This window comes from Gambusia affinis, linkage group LG09, assembly GCF_019740435.1.
Source record: "Gambusia affinis linkage group LG09, SWU_Gaff_1.0, whole genome shotgun sequence".
Taxonomy (NCBI): domain Eukaryota; kingdom Metazoa; phylum Chordata; class Actinopteri; order Cyprinodontiformes; family Poeciliidae; genus Gambusia; species Gambusia affinis.
The window spans coordinates 24,119,471-24,147,401 of NC_057876.1; the positions used below are offsets into that span (position 1 = coordinate 24,119,471).

The window sequence follows — 27,931 nt, forward strand, 5'->3', positions numbered from 1 at the left end:
TTTTTTTTTACCCCTAACGCCTGATTTATTTCTTCCATTTTCTACCTCTTCTAATCATTCAACTCTGATGACTTCTGACAGAAAGGACACAGCAGTAGAAAAGGTGATGATATAAAGTCGGACACGACATTTTCAAGTTCTAAGATTTCTCCCTGAAGTGCCTTTAAACAATAAATCTTGTGCCACTTATTTACTTAAAAAGCAGCATGAAACTAATAATACCACAAAGAAATTTCTTTATTAAGATGGATCTCTGCGTTCAACATTTGCACATTATTTGGAGGAATTAACTTGGGTATTGCGATAAATGGGCAACTTCTTGCATATTCAGACTTTAGGCACAACATTAGGAAACAGATCCAGCTTCCGCCTTGTGCAATGGCTGACATCAGATGGGAAGAAAAGGTGTCAGTGTTAACAGTTTGCAATATTTGAGCTGACTCAGGATTAGAATCAATTTATTATAAGATTTATGTAGAAGACAGAAACAATTATGAGTTTGTTAAATCAAATACTGAAAGAATGAAAACAAACAAAACCTTTTTTTGTTGTTGTTGTTGTTGCACTATAAAACCCTCACAAACAGAATAGATCCGGCAAGAATTACTTAAGGCAGTTTGTTTTTCAAGACCACAGTCCGAATCCCCCCTTCACACTGGACTAAGATCGGACATCAACGTTCAGTATTGTGGGATTGGTAAGGAGGACATAATTAAGAACATAATGGTTAAAATCATCAGCGTTATTGTGACACTGTTGGCAGAAAAGTGCATCACTAGCTACAACCAAATAGGCCTCTTCACTATACTACTGCAGCCAGTTGCGACAAGTGGCGCACCACCTCCAAATTGTGTCTATCCTCATTTGTGCTTGTTGGTGGCTCCAATTTAAACTAAACGTTGGCACAAATTTGGCCTCAGAGCTCACACAGTGGATATCGATGGACACATTTTAGCATTTTTAATGAGATTTTTGCTAACAAACTATAATTTTTATGAAATAGTAAATGTTAGGTACATTGCAAGTATTAGTTGTTTATTAATAATGTTTTTGCTTTCATTTTAATTTCATAGTAAGCACCTTTTCCTCAAATTTTTGCTTTCTTTTAGAGCTCAGTTTGTCTGTAAATAGTAATGATATAATTATCCTGGATTGAATTCAAAGTCAGAGAATTAAACTTTGTCTTCTCTCCCAGATTACACCAAATCTGTATTGAAATGCCTGTTACAGGAAGGGGCCCCCAAATCACATTTTGCTTTAGGCCCCCAAAAAAACCTAGGGCTGGCCCTGGATTGAATTTTGTCCCAAATGGTTTGCTGTAGGCTGGTCTTAATCTGGTGTGAAGGGGGTCTAAAAACCTCCTATCTGCCTCTTGAAGTTATACTGAATGCAACCTAATTTTACATGTTTAATGATTCCTCATTAGCTGCTTTAATCCAGATAATAATATTTAAAATCAGGCAAAAACCTTTAAATCCTGCAAATTCCTGAAACCCAACTGTTAACACCGTCATTGTTTAATACAATCGTCCTTCGTTAGCAGCCACTCGCTGATACGCAGCAAACTTGAAATTGGTATTGCCTTTAATTTCACATGTGGACATCTTTTTAATTGTTGCTGTTTAGATTTTTTAAAATCCTTTTTAGAAACCAGGTCTTCTCTGCAGCTCAGCAGGAAAAACTCAAAGGCACAAACAAATTAACAGCTTCTTTCTAACGTTTCATCAGGCATCGGATGAGAATAAACTGAATGATACACAACACATGGTACAACACATACTAGACTTGTAGCCGTCTTGAAACGTAAATGTTCACGTTATGAAACATTCTTTCATTTTTAAAACGAGTCATGGTTGAAGACCAGCAGCAGGTCCGTTTGCAGCTCCAATGTTCTGAGTATCCAGAATGAACTTTTCTTACTTTGGATCAGTCAGGTGTGTTGGGCTGCCTCAGGTAATGGCTGCAACCCATAAAGGGCTTTTAGTCTTGAATGTGAGCGTGTGCGTGTGTGTGTGTGCGCACGTTTAAGGTGTGGTGTGTGTATGGCTGTCAGAACGAGGGAGCTCTATTGCTCATCACGTCAGGATGCATCGTTACGGCTGCAGTGAAGCAGCTTTCAGTTCAGGCTTGTATTGCGTGAACCATTGCAGCTTTTTTTTTTTTAAAATGTTATTTTATAAACATTGTATAAGAAGTTTCACACTGACACTCGGTCGGTGCGCACTGTGGGCGAGGCACATGTTTGCTGCAGAGCTGCAGGTTTTCAGGGACTCTAACTGGGGTTTCGTGAAAGGCTTACTGAGTTTATTCCCACTGGAGCCGCCACCAGCAGTTTGGGGACGGGGCAGAAATGGTTTTCCATGGGAACGCACTGCAGCTCCACTGGGTCAGGGGTCAGAAGCTCGGAGGAGTCTACTGAAAGAAGCAGAAAGCAAAGAAAAGGGGAGCAATGAGATTTAGTGATTATGTGCATTTCTGAGACTTTAACTGCATCTGGTGGTCATACAGGTGTTGGCTGGTTTCCTGCAAGTATAGCAATGTGTTTCCATTCAGCTTTTAGTTGAGAATTTTTGTAATTACAAAATTAAATTTGCTTAATTTAACATGGCAATTTTAATAAAAATCAAGATTTTTGATAAAACGGTTTTGAGCTAGGAGGAGGTGGTTCATCAGCTACATTAAAATTAGTGTATTTTTTTCGCATCACACGAGTCACATGATCAACAACCAGGAAAGACGAAGAAGATGACAGGAAGTGTTAGGAAGAAGAGGGTTTTTTTAATGACTTATCGCTTGAATAAACTTATTCATGTGTGATTTTACTTGTATTTCTTATTTAATAGATGCACCACAATTGTGAAAATGTGGGGATTTTTTTTACATTAGTGGAATATGGACAAAGTAATACGTCATAAAACTTGAAACAATGAGATCAAGCAGTCACGGTGGCAGAACCAAAGAACGGCACACCGCTCCAAACTCTTTGGCTACGTTCACACAGCAGGTCTTGATGCTTATTTCCAAGTTTTTGCTAAAAATCAAAAAAAATTTTTTGCATAATTGTTCATACTGTTGAATGATGCGACTAATTAGACTTTTGTGTGGATGTTTTACGACCCCAAAGTGACCCACATGCGCAGAAGAGGAACTTAAACGTGACACAGCAGCAAATCTTTTTATGGAAGTGATAATGGACGGAGCCGTTTATGGATCGATTTTAAAAGTCTTTACAGGAACGAGAGCTGGCATGATTGTCACAAAATCATTACACAAACAAAGGAAGCTAATAAAAATAAAGCACAACTAATAGTGGTCAATTCACCTTTTGTGGAGAATTGACAGCAATGTCTGCAGATAAATCTGTTTGGATGTGCAATCAGAGTCAAGAGTAAAACAGACGATTTTTATAAACTAATAATTATGACTTTTTCAACCAAATCTGAGTGATTTGTGCTTTTTTAACTAATAGCTTTGGATTTTTAGTGGTGTTCATATTTCTTCTATTCTTATGTATAACTTTAGCTATTTTGTTTTATTCCTGTTCAGTCCAATACTTGAGCATTTACAGATAATTCATTTTGGTTTGTAAAATGAATTAAGTCAAGCATAAAATGCCCCAAACTCAAGTGATGAGTAACTTTTGCTTGCATACAACAGATGACTTAGTTAATGTTAAACAGGATTTTTGGTCTTATTAAAGGCAGGTTGTAACAAAAACACTACTTTAAAAAAGTTTTTTCTTGACTAGAAGCTTGGCATACAGTCGATGGTTGATAGAAAGATGAGGAAGGATGATGGCCCTTAGTTACACTTCCTCTTTTTATATAAGTAGTCAGAGCTACTACATACTCACAATAATGTCAGATAAAAGCACATGATTGTCAAACTTCCAAGAAATCTCTTGAAAGATTTTCAGAAAACCTGGAGAAATATAGATCAAGAACGCTTTAAAAAAATGCAGTAACGTACATCTCATCCTTAAACCTTTGGACGATAATGTAGTTTTAGATTTAGAAATTATTTTAAGTAAGTAAGCAGGCAGATAAAAATAAAAATCCATTTTAGAAATGACTGATTTCCCTTTTATTTAAGAGACAATGTGTAGTGCCGTGCAAAAGTATTTCATACAGTTGAATTTTTTCAGATTTTATCACGTTCACAAACCCAAACCTTAAGGTATCTTCTTAGGATTTCGTGTCATAATCAGCCACAAACACGAGGTAGTGGAAAGAAAATGCTACCTGGTTTTCACTTTTTCCTATTTACTAATAAAACTACTTCTAACCTCAACTTAAGTAGAGATGTTCTGTGGAGGACCGGGAGATTTTTAGAGAACATTTTGAACAAAGAGAATCATTCAAGAGTTAAGATTAAGGTTGTTGCTTTAAATTTAGGCAAATCTTGATGAGATGAAGCAAAGAGTCGAAAGTCTACATCAAATAAAAAAAATGTAATTTCTCGAGAAAATTAGCAACGTTTCTGGTTTGAGGTTTAATGAAAGCCTGTAAGACAGAGTAAGATTGATGTGATGTGGTTAAAAAAAAATCTGAGACTTCCTGATAAAATAGTTTCCCACTTTAAGAATTTCCTGTTTTAATTGGCTCGTCTGACAAAAGACTAAAAAGGGACGACAGATGAAATGTGAACAGAACTCAGTACAAGCAGATGGTTTCTTTAACCGACTAAATAAAAAGAGACAGTGAGCTAGAGAGCTAAAATAAAACAGAACTGAAATGAAAGAGCAAACCTGATTCGAGGCGGCGGATTCAGCGAAAGGAACATTGGTGACGGGGGTCGAGGCCGACGAAACAGTGGAGGTGGCACCGTGCATCATGGGAACTTTAATTCAGGCGAGTCAGACGAAAGACAGGACGGGGAATGTGGGAGGGGAAGGAGGAGGAACAGGAATGATATGGTTATCATGGCAAAATGTGCAGAGTAAAATAAAAAAGCAAAATCATGGGATATAAAGTGATGAAGATGAGTTTATCAGGAGACATGCAAACAAAAGAAGAGAAAGAAAAATACACATTTCATTAGCTAACCATTTATCAAATAAAATACTAACCAACAAATAATTAACCAAACAAGGAGGTACACGACCATACAATCTGATCAGACTGGAGAATCTGATAATTGTATTCAATGAACTGGGTATGAATATGGAAAAGAGCCATTAAAAATACAGATTTTCAGCTGAACGACAATGTAAAGATGATCTGTTTGCCTTCTTCTGATGCAGAATAATGATCCATGTCTCATGTTAGTTATGTAAAGTCAGATAAGATAAAACATGGGAACTTTAATTCAGACGGCACACAGTCATAACATCTACAATCAGATTTGGAAACAAATAGTTAAGTATCCAATTTAGTATTACACATGGAAATGGCATAAATCAGATTTTTTGGGGAGTGAAAATATTGAATTGAACCGTTCAAAGTGCTGTAAAAAGTTGGATATGTGTCATATTTGTCTGCTGTGTGAACATATGTTAACTATAGTGCTGATTTTCATATGATGCTGGATGTGCAATAAGTCCAGTTGTGAAATCTCATCGCTAGTAACGGTGTTTTCACAAAGATTCATTTCCATCGGGAACCAAAATCGCAACATTTGTTACAATTTTAGCTTGTGTGGTTCTTTTTATCACTGCACTGACAAACCAACCGAACACTTTGAACGACCTGTTCCCCTCCTCGCCTGTGGGGGCGCTGCACCAAAACCCAACGAAGGAAACAACACAAGACCTCTAAAGAAGACACTTCCTTGTTCTAGAAATGCAAACAAAAATGGAGTAGCATCAGAATTTTGCAGTTGTGGGATTTCTCTTTTGTCTTTGGTAAAAAACTACAAGCAATTTCTCCTGCTAGCGCTAGACTCAATGTTTGTTTAGATTGTTTTTACCCAGAATGCCCGGCTGGCGCTGTAGTCCACTTCCTGCTTTAGGAGCGGTTTCCAGTCTGCTTGGCTGGAAGCCAAACAGAGTTCACTCCAACCAAACCGAGACCGAGGTTTTCAGACGGACCAGTTTGCTTGTTTTGAGTGTGCATTCAAACCTCCGTAAACAAACCGGACTTTCTAAACAGAGCTGGTGTGAATGCACCCTAAATATTTCAACTCCAGCTGCTAGTGGTGTTAGTTAGGGGTCTCCAGATGAGCTGCTCAATCCAACCCTTACTTCATCAAGTCATTAAAGTTTGGAGGCTCTGGACTGCAGAGGAATGGAGGAGTGTTCCCTGGCATGACGAAGCTTGCTTCAGTCTGACAATGCCATGGGCCATGGGCGAGCCTCGTCTGGCAGCAGCACTTGCCCGGCTGCATTGCATAAAAGGAGGAGCAGCTTACCAACATTTCTTTAGAGAATTTTATGCTCCCAGCAGTTTGGGGATGGGCTCTTCATGTTCCTACAAGAGCACAAGCTAAAGACAATGAGAGAATCTGATTTGGAGGAAATGATCTGGCCTGCATATAAGAGCGACTTGGAGATGAATTAAAGTGGACACTGTGAGCTGGAGCTTCTCATTGTCAGGTATACCTAAACAAACTCAGAAAACCTTGTGGAAAACCTTTTGAAAAGCAGCAGAAGATGTTATAGCTGCAACATCATAGTGAACCATAAAAATGAATGGAATCGCCAGCATGAATGCAGATGAGTGAATACTTGTAGGAATAAAGTGTATTCCTCACTGTGACGATTCACTTACCAAAGATAACACCAGAAATAAAAATAAAACTAAACAGCTAGTAGAAGCACCTTTAGTCTTTAAAGTAGTTGTTTTACTTTATGACTTCATCAGTCTCATTTTTAGCAGCATTGGGTTAAATGATCTGTCAGTTTCAGCTGTCAGAGGATTTCACATTTGACTCCACTGGACTTTGGTGTACAGACGAGTTCGTGGTCAGGGCTGGAGCAACAAAACAAGCCCAAATCATCACCCATCCTCTACCGTGCTTGACAGTTGCAACAGGTTTTCTCCAGTTTGTAAGTTTCCTCTATTGAGCTTTAACCCTTAACATGCTTCCCGAGGCCTGCAGAGTCCAACATGTCACTGTGTGACTTCAGAGTCAATCTGCTGGTGCAAAGATGGGAAACTATCATAAATGTTAATCTATCTCATTGTAAAATTATAATATTCAAATTGTTTGGCAATGGCTTCATATTACTGGTTAGTGCCTAACCTCTCTGGCACTCTTGTTCAGAAACATCTGAAACTGCCTCTATCTTTACATTCACTGACAATCAATTAATTGCTTGAATGTGATTAACAGCGTCTGGCTGCTAATTTCTCTATAAAATCCAAAGAAAGCTTGAGAATTCATTTTTAATAACTAATTTCTGTTTTAAAGGCTGTTGAGATCCAGATGAAACTACAAAAATGTGCAAAAAAGTGAATATTGAATAGATCCCTTTTAAATTTAGTTCTTTCCTTGTGATTCATTTTTCTTTGTGAAGTGCACCAGTCCCTCCTGCAGTAAAACAGCCACCAAACACAAAGCTACCACCTCTGTACTTCAGAGATTGTCTTCTGTGGCATTCCTGTTTTGATACAAATGTGGCCAAGCACTTCTGTTTTAGTTTCAAAACTTCTTCCTTGCTGAGTGGCCTTCCAGCCTATGCTTGTGCAGAAATTATTTCATTGTGCTTTTTACCAATCATCAGATGTTTTGCCTCATGTTCCAGGGTGAATACATGAATTTAGGACCAAAACACATTCATGTCTGGGACAGAGACTCCCTTCCTGACCAACATGGCGGCATGACGTTACCATAATATTTATGCTTTAATTCTGGCACCTTCAGGCATCCATTAAGTAGGGTGGGGCAATAAATAGTTTTAATTGATTAATCAAATGTTTCTGTTTTTGAAGATTACATTTTATGGGTAATCAGTATTTTTTTTTACCAGTGGGTTTTAGAATTACAATCTACAATCGTTTTACAGCTTCAATCTCAGTCATATCATGTCCGTCTCCTCCATTTGGAGGCTTTATTTAATTTTTTTTAAATGTGACGTTTTTGCTTTATCACGACCGGTGGGCCCTGATGTTGTTGCTGCACCCAGAGACTCACCAGTGGAGATGAAGGCTGGTTGCTGGAGCTGCATGTTAGCCAGGGCTTGCTGGTAGTGGAACATGCTAGGGTTGAAGACTGCAGCTGCAGCGCCGTTGCTCTTCTCTAAAATCGGCCTCTTTGGCAGCGACTGCATGCCGCCTGGAGCTAAAGCCTTGCCAGGTGGAGAAATAAAGTGTGAAAAAGACAGAAAGGATTTCAACAGACTTTGTTTGTACAGAATATAAATACTTAAAATGCATTCAAAGCAAGTATTATTGTCTCTACTATGGCTCCTGAGATTGTAAACATTTTACAGCCACAAGGGGGCGCTGCAACCTAAAATGTGAATTGAATGGATGCAGGACCACACCAACATCAAATAAAAATGAGAATAAAAGCAAGTTTTTATTCTCCAAAAGGGGCAATGCTTCTGACTGCACAAAAGGATGACCGGGTACTAAAATGAGCAAAATACAAATAAATTAAGAATTACTACCCAATTCTGAATATTACTCAAGTAAAAGAGAAAAAAATACAGAGCATTAAAGATACTCCTAAAGATACATATCTTCCAAAAAGTTACTCAAGTAAATGTAACTGAGTACATGTAACTAGTTACAATCCAATTCTGAATGTAACTCAAGCAAAAGTAAAAAATGCAAAGCATCAAAAGGACCCCTAAAAGTATTTTTCCTCTATAAAGCTGCTCCAAATAAACCAAAGTAAATGTAACTAGTTACTTTCTACCCAACTTGAATATTACTCAAGTAAAAGTGAAGGATACAGAGCAGTAAAGATACTCCTAAAACATTTTTCTTTTTGAAAAAGGTACTCGAGTAAATGTAACTGAGTAAATTGAACTAGTTACTATCATACTCAGGTTCAAGTGTATATCTCAACATCTTGCATGGTCACAAGGACGGAGTATCTCCTGTCGCATTCCAGGGAGGAACTCACCAAGGGAACGGGCGCTGTGTTTTGACTGGCTTGGTGCTGTGAAGCCTTGATCCTGGCCTGCAGGTGAGCCGGCGGGTGGAAGTACTTGCACTTGTCCCTGCTGCAGCGGCCCTTTATGTAGTCCATGCACACAATGACGGAGTTCTCGCTGCAGTCCACCATGCCGGCCTCCAGGGGGTGAGCGTAGCGGCAGTCGCTCTCACCCCGTGTGCAGTTGCCGCGCTGGAACTCTCTGCAAACCTGGCAGGGCCACCGGGAACGCCGGTCAACATCTCCCTTTCATCGAGCTTCGACTAAACTTAGAAACGCAACAACTGCACATGGGCTGCATACCTCCAGCTTGTCTGTGCGAGTGTGCTTCTGCGCCGAGGTGCCGTTGCCCATCGCTGTGAGGCCGGTGGGACTGCCGGGTACGAGGAGGGGCGTGCTGGGCAGCAGGTCCGGCATCAGGCCCATGGCTGGGCCCATGTGGTTCAGATATGGACTGAACGCCATGCTGTGACTCGTTGCCAGGGATGGAGTCACTGGAAAGGTTGTCTTTGAGCGAAAGGAACCAGAGACAGCGTTAATAACAAAGCAAAAAGAATATGAAGCGATTTCGATTGTTTCAATGTTTAAATAAGTCTACAGCTGAAATTGCATAAAAATGTTAATTATTGTGGCGCTCATCATTTATCAGCTATCAGACGAGACGTTGGAGCCACAAACCCCTGATTCTTGGGGCAGCTACGTATGCACCGTTTTGGGAAATTGGTGATTTTACAGATCTTGTATTTGCATAATTTTATGGTTAAAGAAAACGCAGCTACTGATAATTGTTGTGCCACGTTGAGACAACAACAACACTCTTTGGTGTAGGTGATGTTACTGAGTGAAGCAGACTCAAAATTAATCATTGTCAGTAACAGTGAGGTGTTTAAAAATAGTCAGAGAAGTTATTTAGACTAGAGTATAACAAGTTGTTTCTTCACAACATCAATGAAACTAAAAAATGTTGAATCCCTTCACAAAAAAGCTGAAAATACTAATAAAAAACTTTTATTGTAGCGTCAATGAACTATGGAAGAAATTTTTAAAAAGTTTAAATTTGCTGCTTAATATCCAAAAATATTTGATGGCTTAGGTATAAAACATTTAAGAAATAAACTGTTAAATGTAATGTAAACTGTTAAATACCACAATAGTGGGATGTTTTCAGAAGCCCATTGCCTTCTGAATTGGTGTAAGTTTACAAATTTACAAGTTGGTGTAAATTTACCAACTTGTGTCAGAAAAAAGTTCTAGTCTCTGTTTTCAAGAAAAAACTAAAAGGTAAAACATAGTTAAGGTCAGATCAGAAAAGTAATCCCACCTAATCTCCACGATGTTCCGAACTTTAGAACTTCCAGCCCACAAGAGCCACAAAATTTTTAACAATAAGTTAAACTCTGTTTTACCGCATTTACACATTTCACATGAGCTAAACAAATAACATAAACAAAATCAGGTAAATCTGTCGAGGTTTTACAAAAAAACAATCCTGAACGATGCAGTTCTAGTTTTGAAACTGCATCGTTTCTTCATGTTTTGCTTAAATGAATATTAAACTTTTAATGTGATCTTAGTTTTCAGCTCTCCAGGCTTTCCGTTTGCTGTCTGGACTACATGCAATTTACCAATAAAGTAATTTGGCTTCATTAAAATTTGTGACACTTCAAACTGCTCCAGCTGTTGTTGAATACGCAGGAACAAGTGGATATTTATTCAGAAAGGCTGAGGCATCAGTATTAATGCAAATTAAAGCAGCACAGAATGAGAATTCTTTAACTAAATATTCTGAAAAGCATGAGAGAAATCTTAGATCAGTCTTGGTCAGGGTTCATGTGTGTTTTATTCTCAGCTGCTCACAATCGGCTGCAGCTGTGCTCCGGGCAGCATGAACTGCATCTGTTGAGCCAACATGGCCGCCGCGGCCTTCTGCTGGATCAGGTTGTTTCTTCCATTAATCTCCAGCTGGGTTTTCAGGTGCGGAGGTGGGTGAAGGTATTTACAATTTTCTCGTGTGCAGCGGGCCTGAGGAGGGAACAGAAAAGAAGGAGGCAGACGGTGAGAGAGCAGAGCGGAATAAAAGAAAACAACAAGAGTGAGAAACTAAACGGATCAAAGCTGGGTTTTGGATGCAAACGACCTCAGAACTCTCAAATTAAGCAGGAAATTTAATATTATTGTTAGAACTCAATTCAGTCATGCACAATTTAATTACATAAGTAGTATTTTCATCAGTCAATTCACACAAAATCAGCGAATTTTCTGCACAAATGGCCAAAAACATTGGATTCAAGTGATACTCACTCCCACCTGCAGGTGGCAGTATTTATTACCGTTGCTACACTGCAGACTTACTGGATGTCAAGTCATACTCTGTGATCAATAAAGCGAGTTGCAATTGTCTGAAAGCATATTAGGGCCATTGTAGATATCGAAAAAAGAGGAGTAAAATTACACGAAAAAACTAATAAATTCTGAATTTAATCTAGAAAACTTTAAAATTTCTGAGTCTGAAAAGTTGAAAATTTGCTAGAAAAAACTAAGAAATTCTGAGACTAACCTCAGAGATCTGGAATAAAAATGTGGAAATTTCTGAATTTGAAAAGTCAAAGATTTGACAGAAAAATCTCTGGGATATTCAGATTAATTTCTTACATTTTCTAGAAAAAATGGAGTTTCAAAAGTAAAAAAATTTTTACTTTTGAAACGCAGAAATTTTCTCCTTTTTTATCCACAGTGGCCCTAATACTCGCTGTAAAATTGAGCTATTTAAGTTCTTTAAAGGAAAAAATGTTTCTGTTTTCAATCTGTCTGTCATTTTTTCTCATCTTGTGTAGATTTTAAAGGGGTTTAAGTAGGATGAAATACTGCAAATATTTCTAAGGTACTACAAAATCAATGATTCTGATTGCACAAAAAATTTATAAACAATTTCATAGAAACGTTCCGTCTCAATTATCTCTTTTTAAGAGTTTGGCTTATTTTTAGAGGTTTTCTAGTGCAAGAAATGCAGCAAAATGGCAGAAAAGAAAACATTTTTAATGAATGTTAGACCAGGGAACTTCCAAACAAAGTATATCTAATAGATATTTGAACCACGTTTATATTTTTTATACTAACGCAGGAGGAAATTAAACCCCCAGGGTTCAGAAATAAACACAGATATAAAAGTGCTGCATGAACACTGCAGATCTTCACAGCTAGAGAAGAAACTGCAGTCTTCCTCTAACTCCCGGGCCAACAGCGCATCTCCACCGCTGCAGAAAAGCAGTAAACCAGTTAATCTGCCTCCTCCGAGCATCAACCGGGCCGTATAATGAAGACAGCACTAAAGGAAGGGAAAATTAAAAAGTCTGACGATGAGCTGAGGTCATATTGCGGGTAATCTGACAGTGATGGATGGGGACACATAAAATGGTTTAGCACCATGCAGGAGGACTTTACATGACAACAGGAGACACTGCAGAGTCTGCGTTGCCAGAATCCTTTCGCATCAGAAAATAAACACACAGGTGAGCCTGTAGCTGCATGACAAACGGTCCGACAACAAGGGGGCTAACGCGAGCTCCTGCAGCCGAGATGCGAGCAAGCTTTGCGTCAGCAGGCTTGTGTGCTTAGGGATGAGTTAATAATGAAAAGAAAGTCCCAGGAGCACAGCACTCCTGCTCCACCTCGGAGGGGACAGAAAAGTGCCTCTTAATGATCTAATGCTTCGCTTAGAAAGATAAACTACATCAGTGTCTGAATTGGGGATTTGGCAGACGTAAAATGGGTTATGTGTATCTACTAAAACTAGAGAAAGAAGCCTGTGGAAAGCGGTGCTGAGGAGAAGTCAGGAATCTCCCTTTTTTTGGTTGCCGCGGCAACACGCTATGCAACACAGAGGAAGGCCGCACACTGACAGAACAGAGAGAGATGGGAGATGAATAAATACAATCTCTGGGACTGCTGCTCACATTTTATGCCTTTATCTAAGACATAACAGCAGGAAAAACTTAGATGATTTTATTTAGCGTTTATTTAGCTGGAGAAAATAAGATTAAAAGTGCATCATTACACAGCTAAAGGTATACAGTAAAGCTTATTAGCCATAGGGCAGAGGAGTCCGAACTTTTATGTCAAAATTGTTGGATCTACAGTACTCAATAAAATGTAAAGAAAACTTGTTGTATTTTAAGTATAATAAGATTCACACTAAAAACTAGAGAAAAAAATTGTTTGTAATATTTTGGGTTTTTGCAGTGTAACCGTGAAGATGGATACATGGCTTTAAAAATCTGACAACTACTAGAGGCTCATTTTGTTAAAATAGGCCAAGAAAAGTCCAATATAAACTCATAAGACACAGACTGGGCACTCTATCTAGCGCTAGAGAAACAAATGTTCTAGTTAGTCCGCTTTAATAAAACTCCAGTCTGTTTGCCAAGACAGTCCGCTTGGTTTGGGGATGTGTGAATGCGTAGTAAAACTATGATGCGGACCAGAGTAGGAAGCAGGAAGCAGACTATACTGCAGGCCATTCTGGGTAAATACATAAAAAACAAACGTGTAAGTTTAACACCAGCGGTAGAAACGGCTCGTGGTCTTTTGCCAAAGACAAAAACGAATCTTATAACCACTAAAAACTGATGCCACAGTTTGCTTACATTTTGAGAAGAAGGAAGTTGCGCTCAGTGTCTTCTTCTGAAGTTTTTGTGTCATTCCATTCTGTGGTTCTTGGTGCAGCGCCACCACAGGCCAGGAGTGGAACAGGTTTTTCCAATTAGTTTGGTTTGTTTGATACAGTGTAACATGAAAGAGAACCTAAGCAGATTTTACAATTTTGGTCTTTAAACTGAGTCTACCTGACTATCAGACATGGAAACACAATCTGTTCATATAGTCTATATGAACAGATCTGAGATTGCGACTGAATCTGCTGTCTGATGATGGACAAACGGGATTTCCACACTAATCACATGAGATGACAGCAGCACTCCAGTTAACAAGGTAAGAAGAACTAAGTGGTGAGCTGCTCCCTCCCTCCCGCTGAAGCCCATTCAGGCAGGGCCGACAGACCTAATGGAGAAGCAACGGGGAATGACAGCGGTCGGCTTGTGTCGGCCTGGAGATGGCACATACGGGAGGGAAGCCATTAGCAGATAAATCCATAAAATTAACGTGGAAGGGAGGGGAGGAAAGAGTGATGCATGGGGGACAGAGAGGTGTTTCACAGTTGACCAAAAACAGAATCAGCTGAGTGTAATCATCAAACACACAGAGGCTAAGGGCTCTGTTTCAGGAGATGTTTGTTTACTGCAGCCCTCATGAAGAAGAGACCGGTTCGACCTTCAGCTGACTCCAACCTCCGTCCTCTTCCGAGACGGTCAAATGAGGCTTTTAATGGTTCCTCACTACCTTTGAGATATGTATATATATATATGAATATAAAGAGACTCCCTCTGTGCAACCGGTACAGAACCAGGCTGTTGCTCTGTGCTAAAAACAGCCATGCCACTCAGAAAGATCAAACTATCCAATGGGTGTTCAGTCCTGTGCTGTTGCTAGGCCCCCTCTCTCTGTCTCTCTTCTCCATCTCCCCCCTCTGCTCCGTAGGACATAACACAGAAAAATGGCTGAATAATAAATTCTAACTCAATAAACCAGGAGACAGCAGCTGCACTCAGACAGAAAGCCCCTTGTCTGAGTCTCGATTCTTCGCTGTAGAAAAGCTTTGAGAAAAATCCCTCACAAGGCTGGGAAACACAACAACAGTCTGTTTAGAGGCTAAAATACCTTAAAATGTTAGTTATTTTCACTACAGAGTGGCTTAAACTCCAGAGTGTTGATGTTGTGGTTATCAGGCGGAGGAGAGAGCAGCAGCAGCGATGGAGAAGCAGATCACCCGTAGATTAGCATTAGTCGTTTAGCTCAAATAACAATAAATTCTACTTGAAAACACTAATATTGAGCTAAATATGTGTATGGATTTAATTAAAGTCAAATCTGTGATTTGATAAAAACTGTGCTTTGCTTCGTCCAGAGAGTCTGAACTCTCGACTATTGAGAAACGATTACGTCCTGGAGGCGTGGCCTCCACTGAAGTTTAAATTTCACCCAGTCGCTAACGTTTGGCCATGACGTTTGTAATCCTCTCACCGCTAAGAGAGAAGAGCCGATCAGAACGTGGCGGCTGCTAACGCTAACTCACTAAATTTTCAAAGTTAAGAATGAAGCTAAAATGTTTCCCCTGTCATGAATATGTGTATGCCTCACTATTTGTATTCCCCTAGTGTCTTTATTTCAATAATAGATTCATCACAATTAATCAGATAAATAGCTGATTGTGTTATTTTAGTGTTTGAGTCTACTGACTTTAGGAGTCTGTATTTCACCTCCTACTCAGAGGCAGTATATTTAAAATGCATCATTAAACAGATCAACGCTAAACCTCATGGTTCATGGTGCTTATATCTGTATATTCCAGGCTGGTTGCTATGCAGTGCAGTATTTTAATAACCTGAGCTGAGGTTAGACATTTTGTCTAGCTGCTGCAACCAGGTTTGTGCCTGAAGGATAAATGCTTATCAATGAGTCACAACTGAAGTACAGGCATTGAAAATTGAAGAAGTAAAGAGGAAAACTCTCAACAACTGAGCTCAGCCGGGTAGAGGGAAAGCGTTTTCTAGTCCACTTCCTGAAATTAGACCTAAAGTAAATCGGCAGACAGTATATAACTAGTGTATGGTTTCTTTCACAAAACATTTACATCATAATCCCTCTAAAATGAATCCCTCACTCATAAATAACCAGAAGACCCAATCTTACATCGAAGTTGCTAGGTGACTTAAAGATAAAATCTCAGATTTTTTCATACCAGATCCAATTTTAATCAATTCTCTCCCCTCACTTTCTTCAAAACATAAAATAAAATTACCAGTGATAGAAAATGTTTTCAAAAAGTGGCTTATTATTCAATCACCCCTTCTGTGAGTTATACAATGGTTACAAATGTTTGAAATTGTTTAATCATGAGAATGTAGTTAAAACAGTTATAGCAGAATAAAATTGCAATTTTACCAGAAGAACGTTTTAAAATTAGTAGAACCGCAACTGGTGATGGACAACAAACTAAAAATAAATAAGAAACAAAACAAAAAACAGTAATCAATATGCATCTGATAGAATATTCAATAATTTCACTGAACTTTAATCCAGAACCGCACAGGATTCTGGGGGATGTAGGCAGAGGAAAGTCTTTCGCTGCTCTCACAGTCAGCTAAACAAGGTTGGTGGAATCAACTAACTCACTCTTTGGTTACCTAGCAACTCCCTCACTCTTTGGTTACCTAGCAACTCCCTCACTCTTAGGTTACCATAAATAAGAAACAATGACAAGAAGTGAAAACTCTCGATACAACAGCTTATTTATTTATTTAATTAAAACAAAAATAAATACTCAATAATAATTTTACTTTGAGTTTCTATGATGTTGGGTTGTTGTATGTAGTTTTATCCTTTATAAAGTGGAGCTAATCCCAGCGTTTATCATCATCAACAACATCAACAGGTCAGCAGCCCAACACAGAAACGACACAGAGACAAAAATATTAAGAAAAACTCTCCGTCATGCTAGCTAACAAACCAACCACAACCCCCAGCAGCAACAATGACTAAGTGGAAACCTTATATCTAAATCAGGGACTTTCTGGCTGTGAACAGACAATGCTAACCACCACACCGCCATCCAGACCCTGTTTTCTCTGTACTTTCCTTATATTCATCAGGGAATGATCTTTAATTGTCTATTCATCCTTTTGAAATACGTGATTGGCCTAAAACACCAGGACAGATGAATGGAGTTTTTATTTTTACAGCATGCATTCTGCTTTCAGTTTCATTTCAAAGCTTTCCATTCGAGAAACAAAAGAAACGTTACCCACACATTAATCAAAGAAACAGTCCTCCAATTTTCTCCTTACTCTCCACAACAAAATAAAAAAATAAAAGCAGCCACTCTATAATCAACTCTGCTCCCAACAAACCATTTAAACACAATATATAAAGTATCCATGTTTCCATCTTCAATTATCTGCACTTATAAGCAATAACTCTATTTAATTACAGCTATGTTTTATAGTCTGCCAGTTTTCTGAGAAAATAGTTTTAGGCTCAAATTCACTTCATGTGAAAATATTCCTCATGCGAAACCTGCCTTGTATCTTCCACAAAATGTAGAAGATAAACATTTTCTATATGTATCTTTGGGCAAAAGTTATGCAACTATATTTTGTGTTCTTCAAAATATAATGTTCGATTTTTGTACACTTTTGTACTATTATGGTATTATTTAGTACCATAATGTCGTTAAACACTGGGATATTGACAAAAATATGTTTCTGATCGGTCAGTTTACAACATTTGAGTTAAACGGAGGAAAATATGTGGATGTGTTTTAGTGCAACACCTTTAAGTTGCTGCTTCTTTGTGAAATATCATGAAAGTTACCCCACACATCAGTTCAAGAATCACAGACCTCAAAAAGTTTGATTCATCCTTGGGTGCAATTTCCAGGTGCCTGAACCTGGAACCAATGCACTCGTTGGTTCCAGGTGCCTGAAGGTCACATATGTCAGAGTCAAGGCCCGCGGGCCACATCCGGCCCGCGAGAAGATTTTCTACGGCCCCTGGGATGATCTTGATTTATTATTAGAACCGGCCCGCAGCAAGCCGGCACCCCGTCTGAAAAAAACGCGATCCTCACAACGCACCCCCGTTCGATCCTCACAACGCGCACCCGACTGTGCAGTCGACTTAGCAAGGTATAGACATTAAAATGCTGAAATTACTCACAAAACAAATAATAATACTAAAAACATTAAAATGCTGAAATTACTCACAAAACAAATAATAATACTAAAATTATGCATGACAAAAGTCCAGCTATGTAAATAAATAAATATGTTAAAGTCTCTATTGCACATTATAAAATTATATAAAGATGCTTTATTGTTAATTCAGGGTCATTATTGCTAACAGATAAAGCAAATTAGCATTGTTATTTAGATTTGTCACAATAACATTTTGCTGGATGATAAACTGTCCCACTAATTATTGCAATAAATTATAATTTTATTGTTTTCAGACTATTGATAAAGGCATAATAATGCTAGTTCGCCCTCTCAATGACCAATAAACAATCATTTTGTAAAGAAAACTTAACACTGGAACTGGTAGATATTTTAAATATCCAAAATAATAAAATAAAGAAAGAATAATAAACACAACTGAAACCACAAATAAAATGGATTAATAACGAGATAACTGCATATTGCAACAGGTTTATTATTATTTGGTTTCGAGACTGGGAAGACCAAATAAAGTTTGAAGTACGGAGGTGGCAGAATAATGCTGTGGGGCTGTTTTGCTGCAGAAGAAACTCAAGAACTTCACATCAATCTGAAAGTTCACGCTTGGCCACAAATGGGCTCTTAAGAAGAAGAACAACTAACACTGCTAAAGGCTTAAGGACAACAAAAACAATGTTTTGGAGAAGCCATCATGAAGATCTGATCTCTAGATAAATTGAGGGCAGATCTGAAAATATGTGGCTGGCAAAGCTACCAGTAAACCTGAACCAAACACACCAGTTCGGTCAGGAGGAATGGGTCAAATTTCCAGCAAACTTTTCAGAGAAGCTTGCAGATGGAAAACCAAAATACTTGAGTCATACAGTTTATAAGGCAATGCTGCCAAAAGTCTATTTTAAAAATCAATTATTCAAGATTAATAATTACTAACCTGCTTGTTTCAGCCCTAAATCCAACCTAACTTAAACCAGGAAAAAATAGTCACATTTAATTTGAGACCGTGAGAAAAAGATTGTTCTAGTTTATTTCAATAATCAATTAATATTGTATTAATTATTCCAGCCTGACTTAAAACAAGAAAAAATCATCCGATTAATATCAGACAATGAGAAGATTGTTCTAGAGTTTATTTAAGTAATTCATTAATCATGATTAATCACGATTAATCGTTTAGCCTTGAGTCCAGCCTGACTTAAAACAAGAAAAAATTGTCAAATTTAAGGTCAGTTTATTTCAATAATTGATTAATCTGACTAATCCTTTCATCCCTATTTCCAACTTGACCTAAAACAAGAAAAAAATAATCCAATTTAATTTCAGAGAGTGAGAAGATTGTTCTAGAGTTTGTTCAAATAACTGATTACTCATGATTAATCACAATTAATCCGATTAATCGTTTCATCACTGACTTAAAACAGCAGAAAAATAGCTCAATTTAATGTCAGGCAGAGAGTAAAAGGTTGTTCTACAGAGTATGTAAATATGTGGCCTGAGTACTCTAAACTTTCCCAGACGATCAAAACCCCGACATGTCTGACACAGAACTGGAGGAACAAGCGAGCTGTAATGCGGCAGGAGCTGATGCGTGTGTGATGTGCGCTGCATTGTTACCTTGAGCGAATCAAAGCAGGCGATGACTCGGCCGTTCTCCACATGGCAGCTCCGGGAGGGATGTGCAAACTTACAATCGGTGTCAGACCGCGAGCAGGTGCCTCTCTGATACTCGCGACACACTTCCAAGGTCAGCCATTTGGTGTCTCGTCCCATGGTCATGCTGACAGCCATCTGAGATGCTCACAGACACTGAGCAAGGGGTGGGAGCGGGTGGATGGAAAAAAATGGTCTAATGCGAGCAGGGCTGACTAATAGTGATTCAAGAGAGAGAGAAAAAAAATCCCCTTGGGGAAAAAAAAGCAAAAATATTTTTCCTTCAGAGCAAATAGGTAGCAAGTCCCTTTAGACTGGAGTATTTTGGGGGATGTTTATTAGCTCTTCCTGGGAAAACTGTCAGCTGAAGTTTTACTGGGTGAGATAGCAGGGGTTAACTGGGAGCAGAGACCAGCTCTGTCTCAAGAGAAAGAAAGAAAAACGTTCAGAAAACATCACCATAGTCCGCTCAGATGCGTCTCTTTTACATTCATGTCAACATGATCAGGGCAGAGGAAGTCGCCGCAGCTCTGTTGTAGTTGTTATTCTCTGACAGACAGAGAGGAAAAAGCAGAACCTTACACCCGTAATGTCCTTGTAATGATGAGACAAAGCTTCAGCTCAGCTCTGGGTATGTGGGGACTGCAGCTCAGCAACGTGGGATGGATGACTTTGTGGCTGTCAGGACAAAATATAGCCTCCATTCAAGGCCAAACGCACACCGAGCCCTCTCTGCTGCTGCAATACCGTACTGTAGGCACTTTGGAGTCCCGCTTCCTTCTCTTACTTGAGTCTGCTTCTCATCCCTCCGTCTGCGTTGCCTCTGTTGTCATCCTCACTGACCTCTCCGCTGCATGTCTTTGCTCGCTGTCTCACTGTGAATTGCAGAAAACAGAGAAAAAGCGACCGTTTAGGCTGGAAACTGCTACAGCGTCTTTAGGATCACGCTGCAGGAGAAGAAGAAAACAAGCAAAACAGAGGAGGGAGGGAGGCAGCAATGAACAGGAAAGGGCAAGCTATGTCTTGATTAAGTGATACAGATAGGAGAGAGAGCGAGAGAGAGGGAGGATGGAGGGAGGTTGCAGGCAGGACAGAGGCGTCACCTCAACTCATTTACTTTCTGCCCTGCGGAAACTGGACATCAATGCGAGACGCGGTGAGTAATATTGTCCTTGACGTGGCAAAGTTCAGTCGATTCCCCCAAATCAAGACGTACGGAAAAGACGACACAGCGTAGTTCTTCACAACTACAGCTGCTGTGTGTAATGCAGAGCAACAGCCAATCACGCTGCGTTTTACAGCCAAGCAAAGCATCTGACTGATCAATGAGGAAGCACAGTAGAAAGAAGACTCCTCCTTGCACAGAGCCTGTCCTTGTTCCTCACTTTTCACACTGGAGCCAGCACAGTCATGACAGTCACGTCTGAGCCACATGCTAATATTCAAACTGTGCAGCAGCTCTGCCTGCACACAGGGACGGAGGAGTTTCTCGCGTCTCGCTCAAACATACTGCAGCGTGATGCAAGGATGATGCATGCAGACCTCTGTTCTGCTCACAGTCAGGGAGCAGAGTCACGTGGACAGACACTAAGTGAATACAGATAATAAGACACACAAGTGCATGACGAGGGAAATGTTGTAGCTTCATTTTTAATTTAAAAGATGAAATGTAAAGAGAAGTAGAGCTGAAACGATTAATCAGATTAATCGTGATTAATCGTGATTAATCGATTATTGCGGTAAACTGTAGACCAACTTTTCCCCCACTGTCTGACATTAAATTGGACATTTTTCCCTTTTACATCAGGTTGGATTTAGGGGTGAAATTATTAATCGTGATTAACTGATTTTTGAAATAATCGCCAACTAATTTAGTAACTAATTAATCATTAACTGGGGTACACAGACTTCATAAAAGGCCATTTTCTGAAAGACCAAAAATATTCAGAGCAGTAATTATTCTTGAAGTTTTATTTAGCCAGGATAAAACTCCTTGCGATCAAATATCTCTTAAAGAAGTGTCATCTGTAAAAAAAAAAACATTACAATATAAACATCACAATTAAGCCAAATGCAAAATAAGAATTTTGCATTTAAGGTAAAGAAAAACCTCTTTGTCTGTAACCAGAACTAAATTTGCTTAGTTTTACCTTCACCTGGTTTAAATTCTGTTAAAGAAAATTCTGTTAAACGCCTTTTGGTATCTACTTTTTATCGCTTAATCCAAAATTTAGTAAATTATAATATATCTCTAATATTTCATAGAAAAGGATTAAGAGTAAATTCTGCCAAATGTGCCAGTTCATCCGATTAATCATCAGAATAATCGATTGCTAAAATAATTATTATTTGCAGCCGTAAAGGTAAAGGAAAAGCGTGGTCTGTAAAACCTCAAGCAGCTCAATACAGGACAGGACAGGAGGAGAAGAGGGCGTTGGAGCAGATATTATCAGCCTCTATGTCTGATGGAAGCAGACACAGACGGAGGAAGCAATGGGGGGGACCACAGCGAGGGAACGAATGTGTGTGTTTGTGTGTGACGGCATGCAGATACACAACATGGATGGGTAATGCTGCAGCAGGAAAAAAAGACCGATGGATGAGCAACGCAAAGTCACGTCCCTGGCCAAACAAGAGAGGCAGAAATGAGAGAGGAACAATTGCTTCGCTTGCTGAACCATTACGCTTATCGGTGCATCCTTCTCCTCCAAAGCCTACAGATCAATATAAACTTTTCTCTGGGGGGGAACCAGACAAGCGTTCCTCCTGCAGCTTTGCCCGTCCTGCGTTTATGTCCACGTCAGTGTCAAGAGTCTGTGCTTACGAACACCCTGACGAGGCAAAAAGCATCCAACATCATCAAAAAGCTCCTTAGCAACACTCTGGACACCAAATGGTGCACAGCTGCCATTGCAACCGCTCGTGGAGAGATATGCAGCAACACTGGCTCCTCTCCAAAGCTATCCTAGTTTACACTGCAGCCGGTACCTGTGAAAATAAACAGGAATGACCTTTCACCCACTGATAAAGCGCTTAGGAGTCACCGCAGCTTTTGGATTAAGGATTTTTCACTAAGATCCACCAATGCTTCCTCAATTCACTCCAACTGCACAGATCAAGCATTGAAGTATCTCTAAAAATTTAATTCTTGTTCATTAAATGCATCACAACACATTTATTTTTATGGACAATGTTTGTTACACGTAATTGATGAATTAAAACTAAATTTACTTTTCACTTGGCAGACACTTTAGACACATTGAGACACAAACACCATTTTTCGTCACTTTCTGAAGTTAAATCAGACTCGATTTCTTGTAAAAATTACCAAAATTACTTTGATTTACTAAACGCTACAATGATGAGACAGAGAACATGTCAGATATTTATTTGTTAATCAATTCAAAATCAGATGTTTTCATACATTTTCCTCAACATTTGGAAGCATTTTGCCTTAAAAATGTATGTTGTGGGTAAAATGTTTTGGGTTTCTTTCCACAAACTTCTGACCCGTTTCTGCTGACAGAACTGGTGGGACCAAGACCGGTTTGTAGGACTGAGGTTTGCGCTTTGTGATGACCAAAACATCGACTTTGTTATCCTTAAGCCATTTTATATCTACTTTAGCTGAACATTGAGTTATTGTCCATTTGGACCCACGCTTTAACCGCCTGGTCGATGTCTTTGATGTTGCTTTAATTTTTCTACATAATGTTCTTCCCTCATGACGCAAAACAGCCCCACAACATGATGCTGCCACCACCATGCTTCACAGTTAGAATGGTACAAGCATCCCAATTTTTCTTCCAAATGTAACAGTGGTTCTCTTCCAGATATCTTGGCTGATTTATTTTATTTTCCTCATCATGTCAAACAAGAAATCAGTTTTTTTTTATTTTTATTTATCCACAGGTATGACTCTAATTAACTCAAATGTGTCAGTGAACCTAAAGTGATGACATCATCACCATGTTTGAAGCAATATTCATCAGTCTGTAAGTAAACTTCTGATTTTGAAAGCATTAAGAAATAAATATCCTCTCATTATTGTAGCATATAGAAATAATTGTAATAATTCTAATTGACAGAAAACAGGAGAAGTTTGGTCTGATTCAACTTCAAACAGTGACAAAAAAATGTGTCCGTCTTTTATTCTGTGTATGTTCAACTGTACTGATGTTACTCTATAAAGAGCAGCACACAAAATAAGACATAATATGATGCTCAATGGGACACATTACTTAAAAACTAAAAATATTTGCTTTAATGTTTATAAATAAACCCCTGAGACCAGCAATAACCGAGATTATATAAATACATTTTGTAGCAGAATAATCATTATTTCATGATCGTTTGATCAGATTAGGTTCCCCAGTTTAGTTTATGTTTTCGTTGTAAATGCTGTGAAGCTCTGGTATTTTTACTTGAGATTATCATGCTGCAGAAATCTCATGTCAGACTGGAAATCCTCCAATAGAATTAAAAACAAAATTAACCCCATAAAATAATCGTACTGGTCCATGAAAACCCTGATCAATGCGTCTATCACAGCAGACATGAGATGAACAAATCTTTAGATAAATGACCAAGCATTTAGTTTGGAACATGTTGGTTCATATTGATCGAGTAACAAAGTTCGATTGTTTCTGGATGATTAACGATACATTTGTTATGCAACCTCACTCCTGAAGTCACCAGACAATGAAGAAAGTGTCATTTAAATATTACTTTTACAGTTAATTTAGAGCAGAAAAGCAGCAGACCTATTGAGATGTAACACTAACACATCTTTAACTTCAGTAGTAAAATAAAAGTGCTGATATTTGTCCAGTTTTTGCTCTGCAGTCTAGAGAATAAAATGAATAATTAAACAGTGGAGGGAGGCTGGAGGTTATGGCGGTCAACATTCAGGTGGAACCTGGCTGGGTGGCACAAGGTGGACAGACGAGAGCAACAGTAGCTGACGTAACTGTGCAGCGTCCTTCATCAAACACGGAGCAGCAAAAGGCTTCCGACAGCGTAACCTTCAGCTGAGCTCTGACGTCTGCATTATGGCTGCAAACTGAGGGCCACCTAAACAGGAGGGCTGCAGAACGGCACAGAGGAATATCCTCATTTTCTCTCCAATCTAATCTACTGCAAGATTTCCTGCAAAACGTGAGTGTTTATGCTTGCTGTGTGTTTGTGTTGAGCATCTGGAGGACAACAGTGGAAATAAGCTCTTTGTTTTGGGTTTTTATCCTTGGTGATGATGTTTGATTGTCGTGATATCAATGATGTTTATTTGTGTTATTGCCAAATGAACACAACTCATTTTTTCCCATTATTAATAAAAATGAAGAAAAGGAATAAAAATAAAAAAGAGAATCAAATAAATTTAAAAATTTATGACAATTCAGAATATTTTTGAAGTTATGGCAGAATTATCGTGGGTTATTTTTTAATCTTTTCAAGTCCATCCATCCATTTTCTAACACTCTTGGCCCTTAGGGGTCGGGAGGGTTGCTGGTTCCTCTCCAGCTAATGTTCTGGGCGAGAGGCGGGTTCACCCTGGACAGGTCGCCAGTCTGTCACAGACATACAGGACACACAACCCTGCACACACTCACACCTAGGGAGAATTTAGAGAGACCAATTAACCTAGTCATGTTTTTGGACTGTGGAAGGAACCCGGAGAACCTGGAGTGAACCCACCATGCACAGGGAGAACATGCAAACTCCATGCAGAAAGACCCCGGGCTGGGAATCGAACCCAGGACCTTCTTGCTGCAAGGCAACAGCTCTACCAACTGCGCCAATTTGAAATGTTTAGCCTTAAATGTCTGAACAAGTAAAACATGTATTTATTATTCTAATACATAAAAAGCAACAATATTGACATATTGGGGCTTGCAAAACTATCAATGTCTCTTGATACTTGTTTATAATTTAATTTACAACCACAAATAATGTATTTTATCATTTTATTTGAATGAATGAATGAAAACAAATGTGAAAGGTTTTTCTTGTATTTGCTGTCACTCCCCTCTACTTCAATGTCCTTAAATAAAATACAGTACATCTAATCGCCTCAAATCAGAGCATATTCTCTTAAAAACTGATTTTTAAATCTTCTTATCGATAACATTTGTCTGAGCTACTTAGAAAGGCAAAATTAACACAAATTATAGTTCCTTTAGTTACTATAATTTGTACCTAAATTTAAATAGCTTAAAAAATTTGAAGCTGTAATTAGAGCAAGATGGTTTCACAAGGGAGCTGGACATAAATGCACTCCACACTTTTAAGATTCATTTGTAAAAAACTGAAGTCATGTGTGATTTTCCCTCCCACTTCACAATTAGAAACTATTTTGACATGGTGCATCACATGAAAATCCCTAAAAACCACAATGACATTTTCAGGATGTAAAAATCTAAAAATGTTCATATAAGACACCATGAACTGAAAAACACAGCAACTTGTGAGGTGGGGATTCTCTGGTAAAATTTCATCTTCCTAGTTTTTATTCCCTTTAGTGTAAACAGTGTCAGTCAAATTTCCACTTCTGGTTTGAAAGCATTTGGGTTTTTCTATTATGTCATATGAGAATACAACTTCCCTGTGGTAGTTTTTAATTCAAATTGGCGTTATCTCACTCCAAAAAGCTTGGTGAATTCCAGTTTTAGAGGTGAATGTGGTTGTGTAACAGCAACGAAAGCTGTGAAAACATGACTTTAATCTTCATCTGCGTTATCTCAGGGTTATCATTCACTAACTTGAAAACAGGTTTTCAAGGATGAGAGCAGAAACAGTCAAACATCAGCCACCAAACGATTGATTTAAAAAGCGTAAGGAAACCAATCTATAAATCACAGTGTGAGAGAAAGGCAGCAGCTTAAATGGAGAGAGCAAAAATAATTAGGTTAAGTATTGGTAATCCTTTCAGCTCGTTAAAAGCACCACAGCTTTAAATCACACAACCATGCAACGAGTCACTTCGACAAACAAATCAGCATCACCTAAGCATAAAAATAAATAACTTAGGCTTTTACAGTGTCGGCGCAAATATACATAAAAACTGGTCATTCCGAAAGAAAAAAACATTATAAGCAGTCAACAGCAAGATAACTAGATTGTGACCAAGTCGTATATGTGTGAGAGGAGAAATGAAAACTGGTTGCGTGGGAAAGGTGACTCCACGCACGCCTGTCAGTGTGAGCCTGGTTTGTCAGTTTATCTCTGTTTATATTAAGTAAAGAAAAACTAGCCAGACAGGTACAGAGTCCACAGCCAGGAGGGAGTGTGAACTTGTCTTGACTGGCTGTTTTGTTGAACCAGACAAGATAAAGGCCAAACGACCAGTAGGATTGCATACAGTTTATGCAAACCAATAGAGACAACACAGCATGCTATGGCGGTGTAAGTCTGACTCCTTACAGGACAAGCAAGGACAGGACTTCATAACTCCTCCACTTGTTGTATGTACAGACACTGATAGCGAAAGCCTGCAAACCTGCAAGTCAGTAACGAAAACGCAACCTGCATTGGATCTTCATTTCACCTTTAAATGCATTTAACTCTTACTTAAAAACCTAAACGTGGTAACTGCAAAGACAGCTTATGCTATCTCATAATAAAACAAAACCCCTTTTTACTGGCTTGGATATGGAAATTTTTCACCACATCATTTGTATCCAGACAGAGAAGTCTCAGACCTCCCAACCCATGTTTAAACAAGAGCGCTATGACTAATTTGCCTGAATTACGCCCATATTTAACAACAAAAGCCAGCTTTTGCGCGGCCATGCAACAGGCAGGAGTTGCAGAAGCGAACAGACGAACAATACGAACAAAACACAATTTCTTTTTATAAATGCGTCAGAGCGCATTAATAAGGCTGCAAATGCACCAGGCGTGCCGCGGCTGCTCACCTGTTATCGTCCAAACAGATCAAATGTCTTCTTTCAAATCAACGTCGACTGAAATGAGCTTCTCGGTTCGGTATTTCCCGCAAAGACGTCGTTATTTATCTGTATGAGACTATAACAGCGCTGCACTGAAGCGTAGGAAGGGTGGCTGAAATAAAACGCGCTAGCGAAAAATAATGTACATAAAAAAAATCAGGGCGAAAAGCGCGATACAGCTGCAGAGGAACAGGAAAGCGGCGGCAGAAATGTCAGCTGTAACTACAGTGGATCGGCAGCAAAGCAGACTGCTCTCAGCAGATAACAGATTTGGGCGAAAAAAAAAAGACAGAGGGAGGGTTTATCAAATGGGAGGAGTTGGACGACAGGGGAGTGTTTGTTTATTAGTTATTATGAAGTCACGACTAAATGAAAGATGGTGCAAACTGCAGGTAATAGGATAGGAAGACCATTTCCGCCAATTCATTCGTCCCTCTTTAGTCATATTTA

The 27,931-nt window shown here is 38.9% G+C and overlaps 1 protein-coding gene across 5 annotated transcripts; it reads right to left on the reverse strand.

Moving 5' to 3' along the window:
* On the reverse strand, positions 1 to 27,733 carry mbnl3 (muscleblind-like splicing regulator 3). Of its 5 annotated transcripts, none has more exons than XM_044126770.1 (8): positions 27,449 to 27,733; positions 19,500 to 20,410; positions 10,900 to 11,064; positions 9,346 to 9,549; positions 9,013 to 9,252; positions 8,074 to 8,227; positions 4,748 to 4,839; positions 1 to 2,415 (listed from the first exon to the last, which is right to left on the reverse strand). In XM_044126770.1, exons 2-8 carry the CDS (start codon positions 19,671 to 19,673, stop codon positions 2,413 to 2,415), a joined length of 1,032 nt encoding a protein of 343 aa, XP_043982705.1. In that variant the 5' UTR covers positions 19,674 to 20,410; positions 27,449 to 27,733; the 3' UTR covers positions 1 to 2,412. The 5 variants fall into 5 exon arrangements, with proteins under 5 accessions (XP_043982705.1, XP_043982702.1, XP_043982700.1 ...); XM_044126769.1 differs by having other exon boundaries at positions 2,263 to 2,412; XM_044126767.1 differs by lacking the exon at positions 4,748 to 4,839 and having other exon boundaries at positions 1 to 2,412.
* Positions 27,734 to 27,931: the final 198 nt, after the last annotated feature.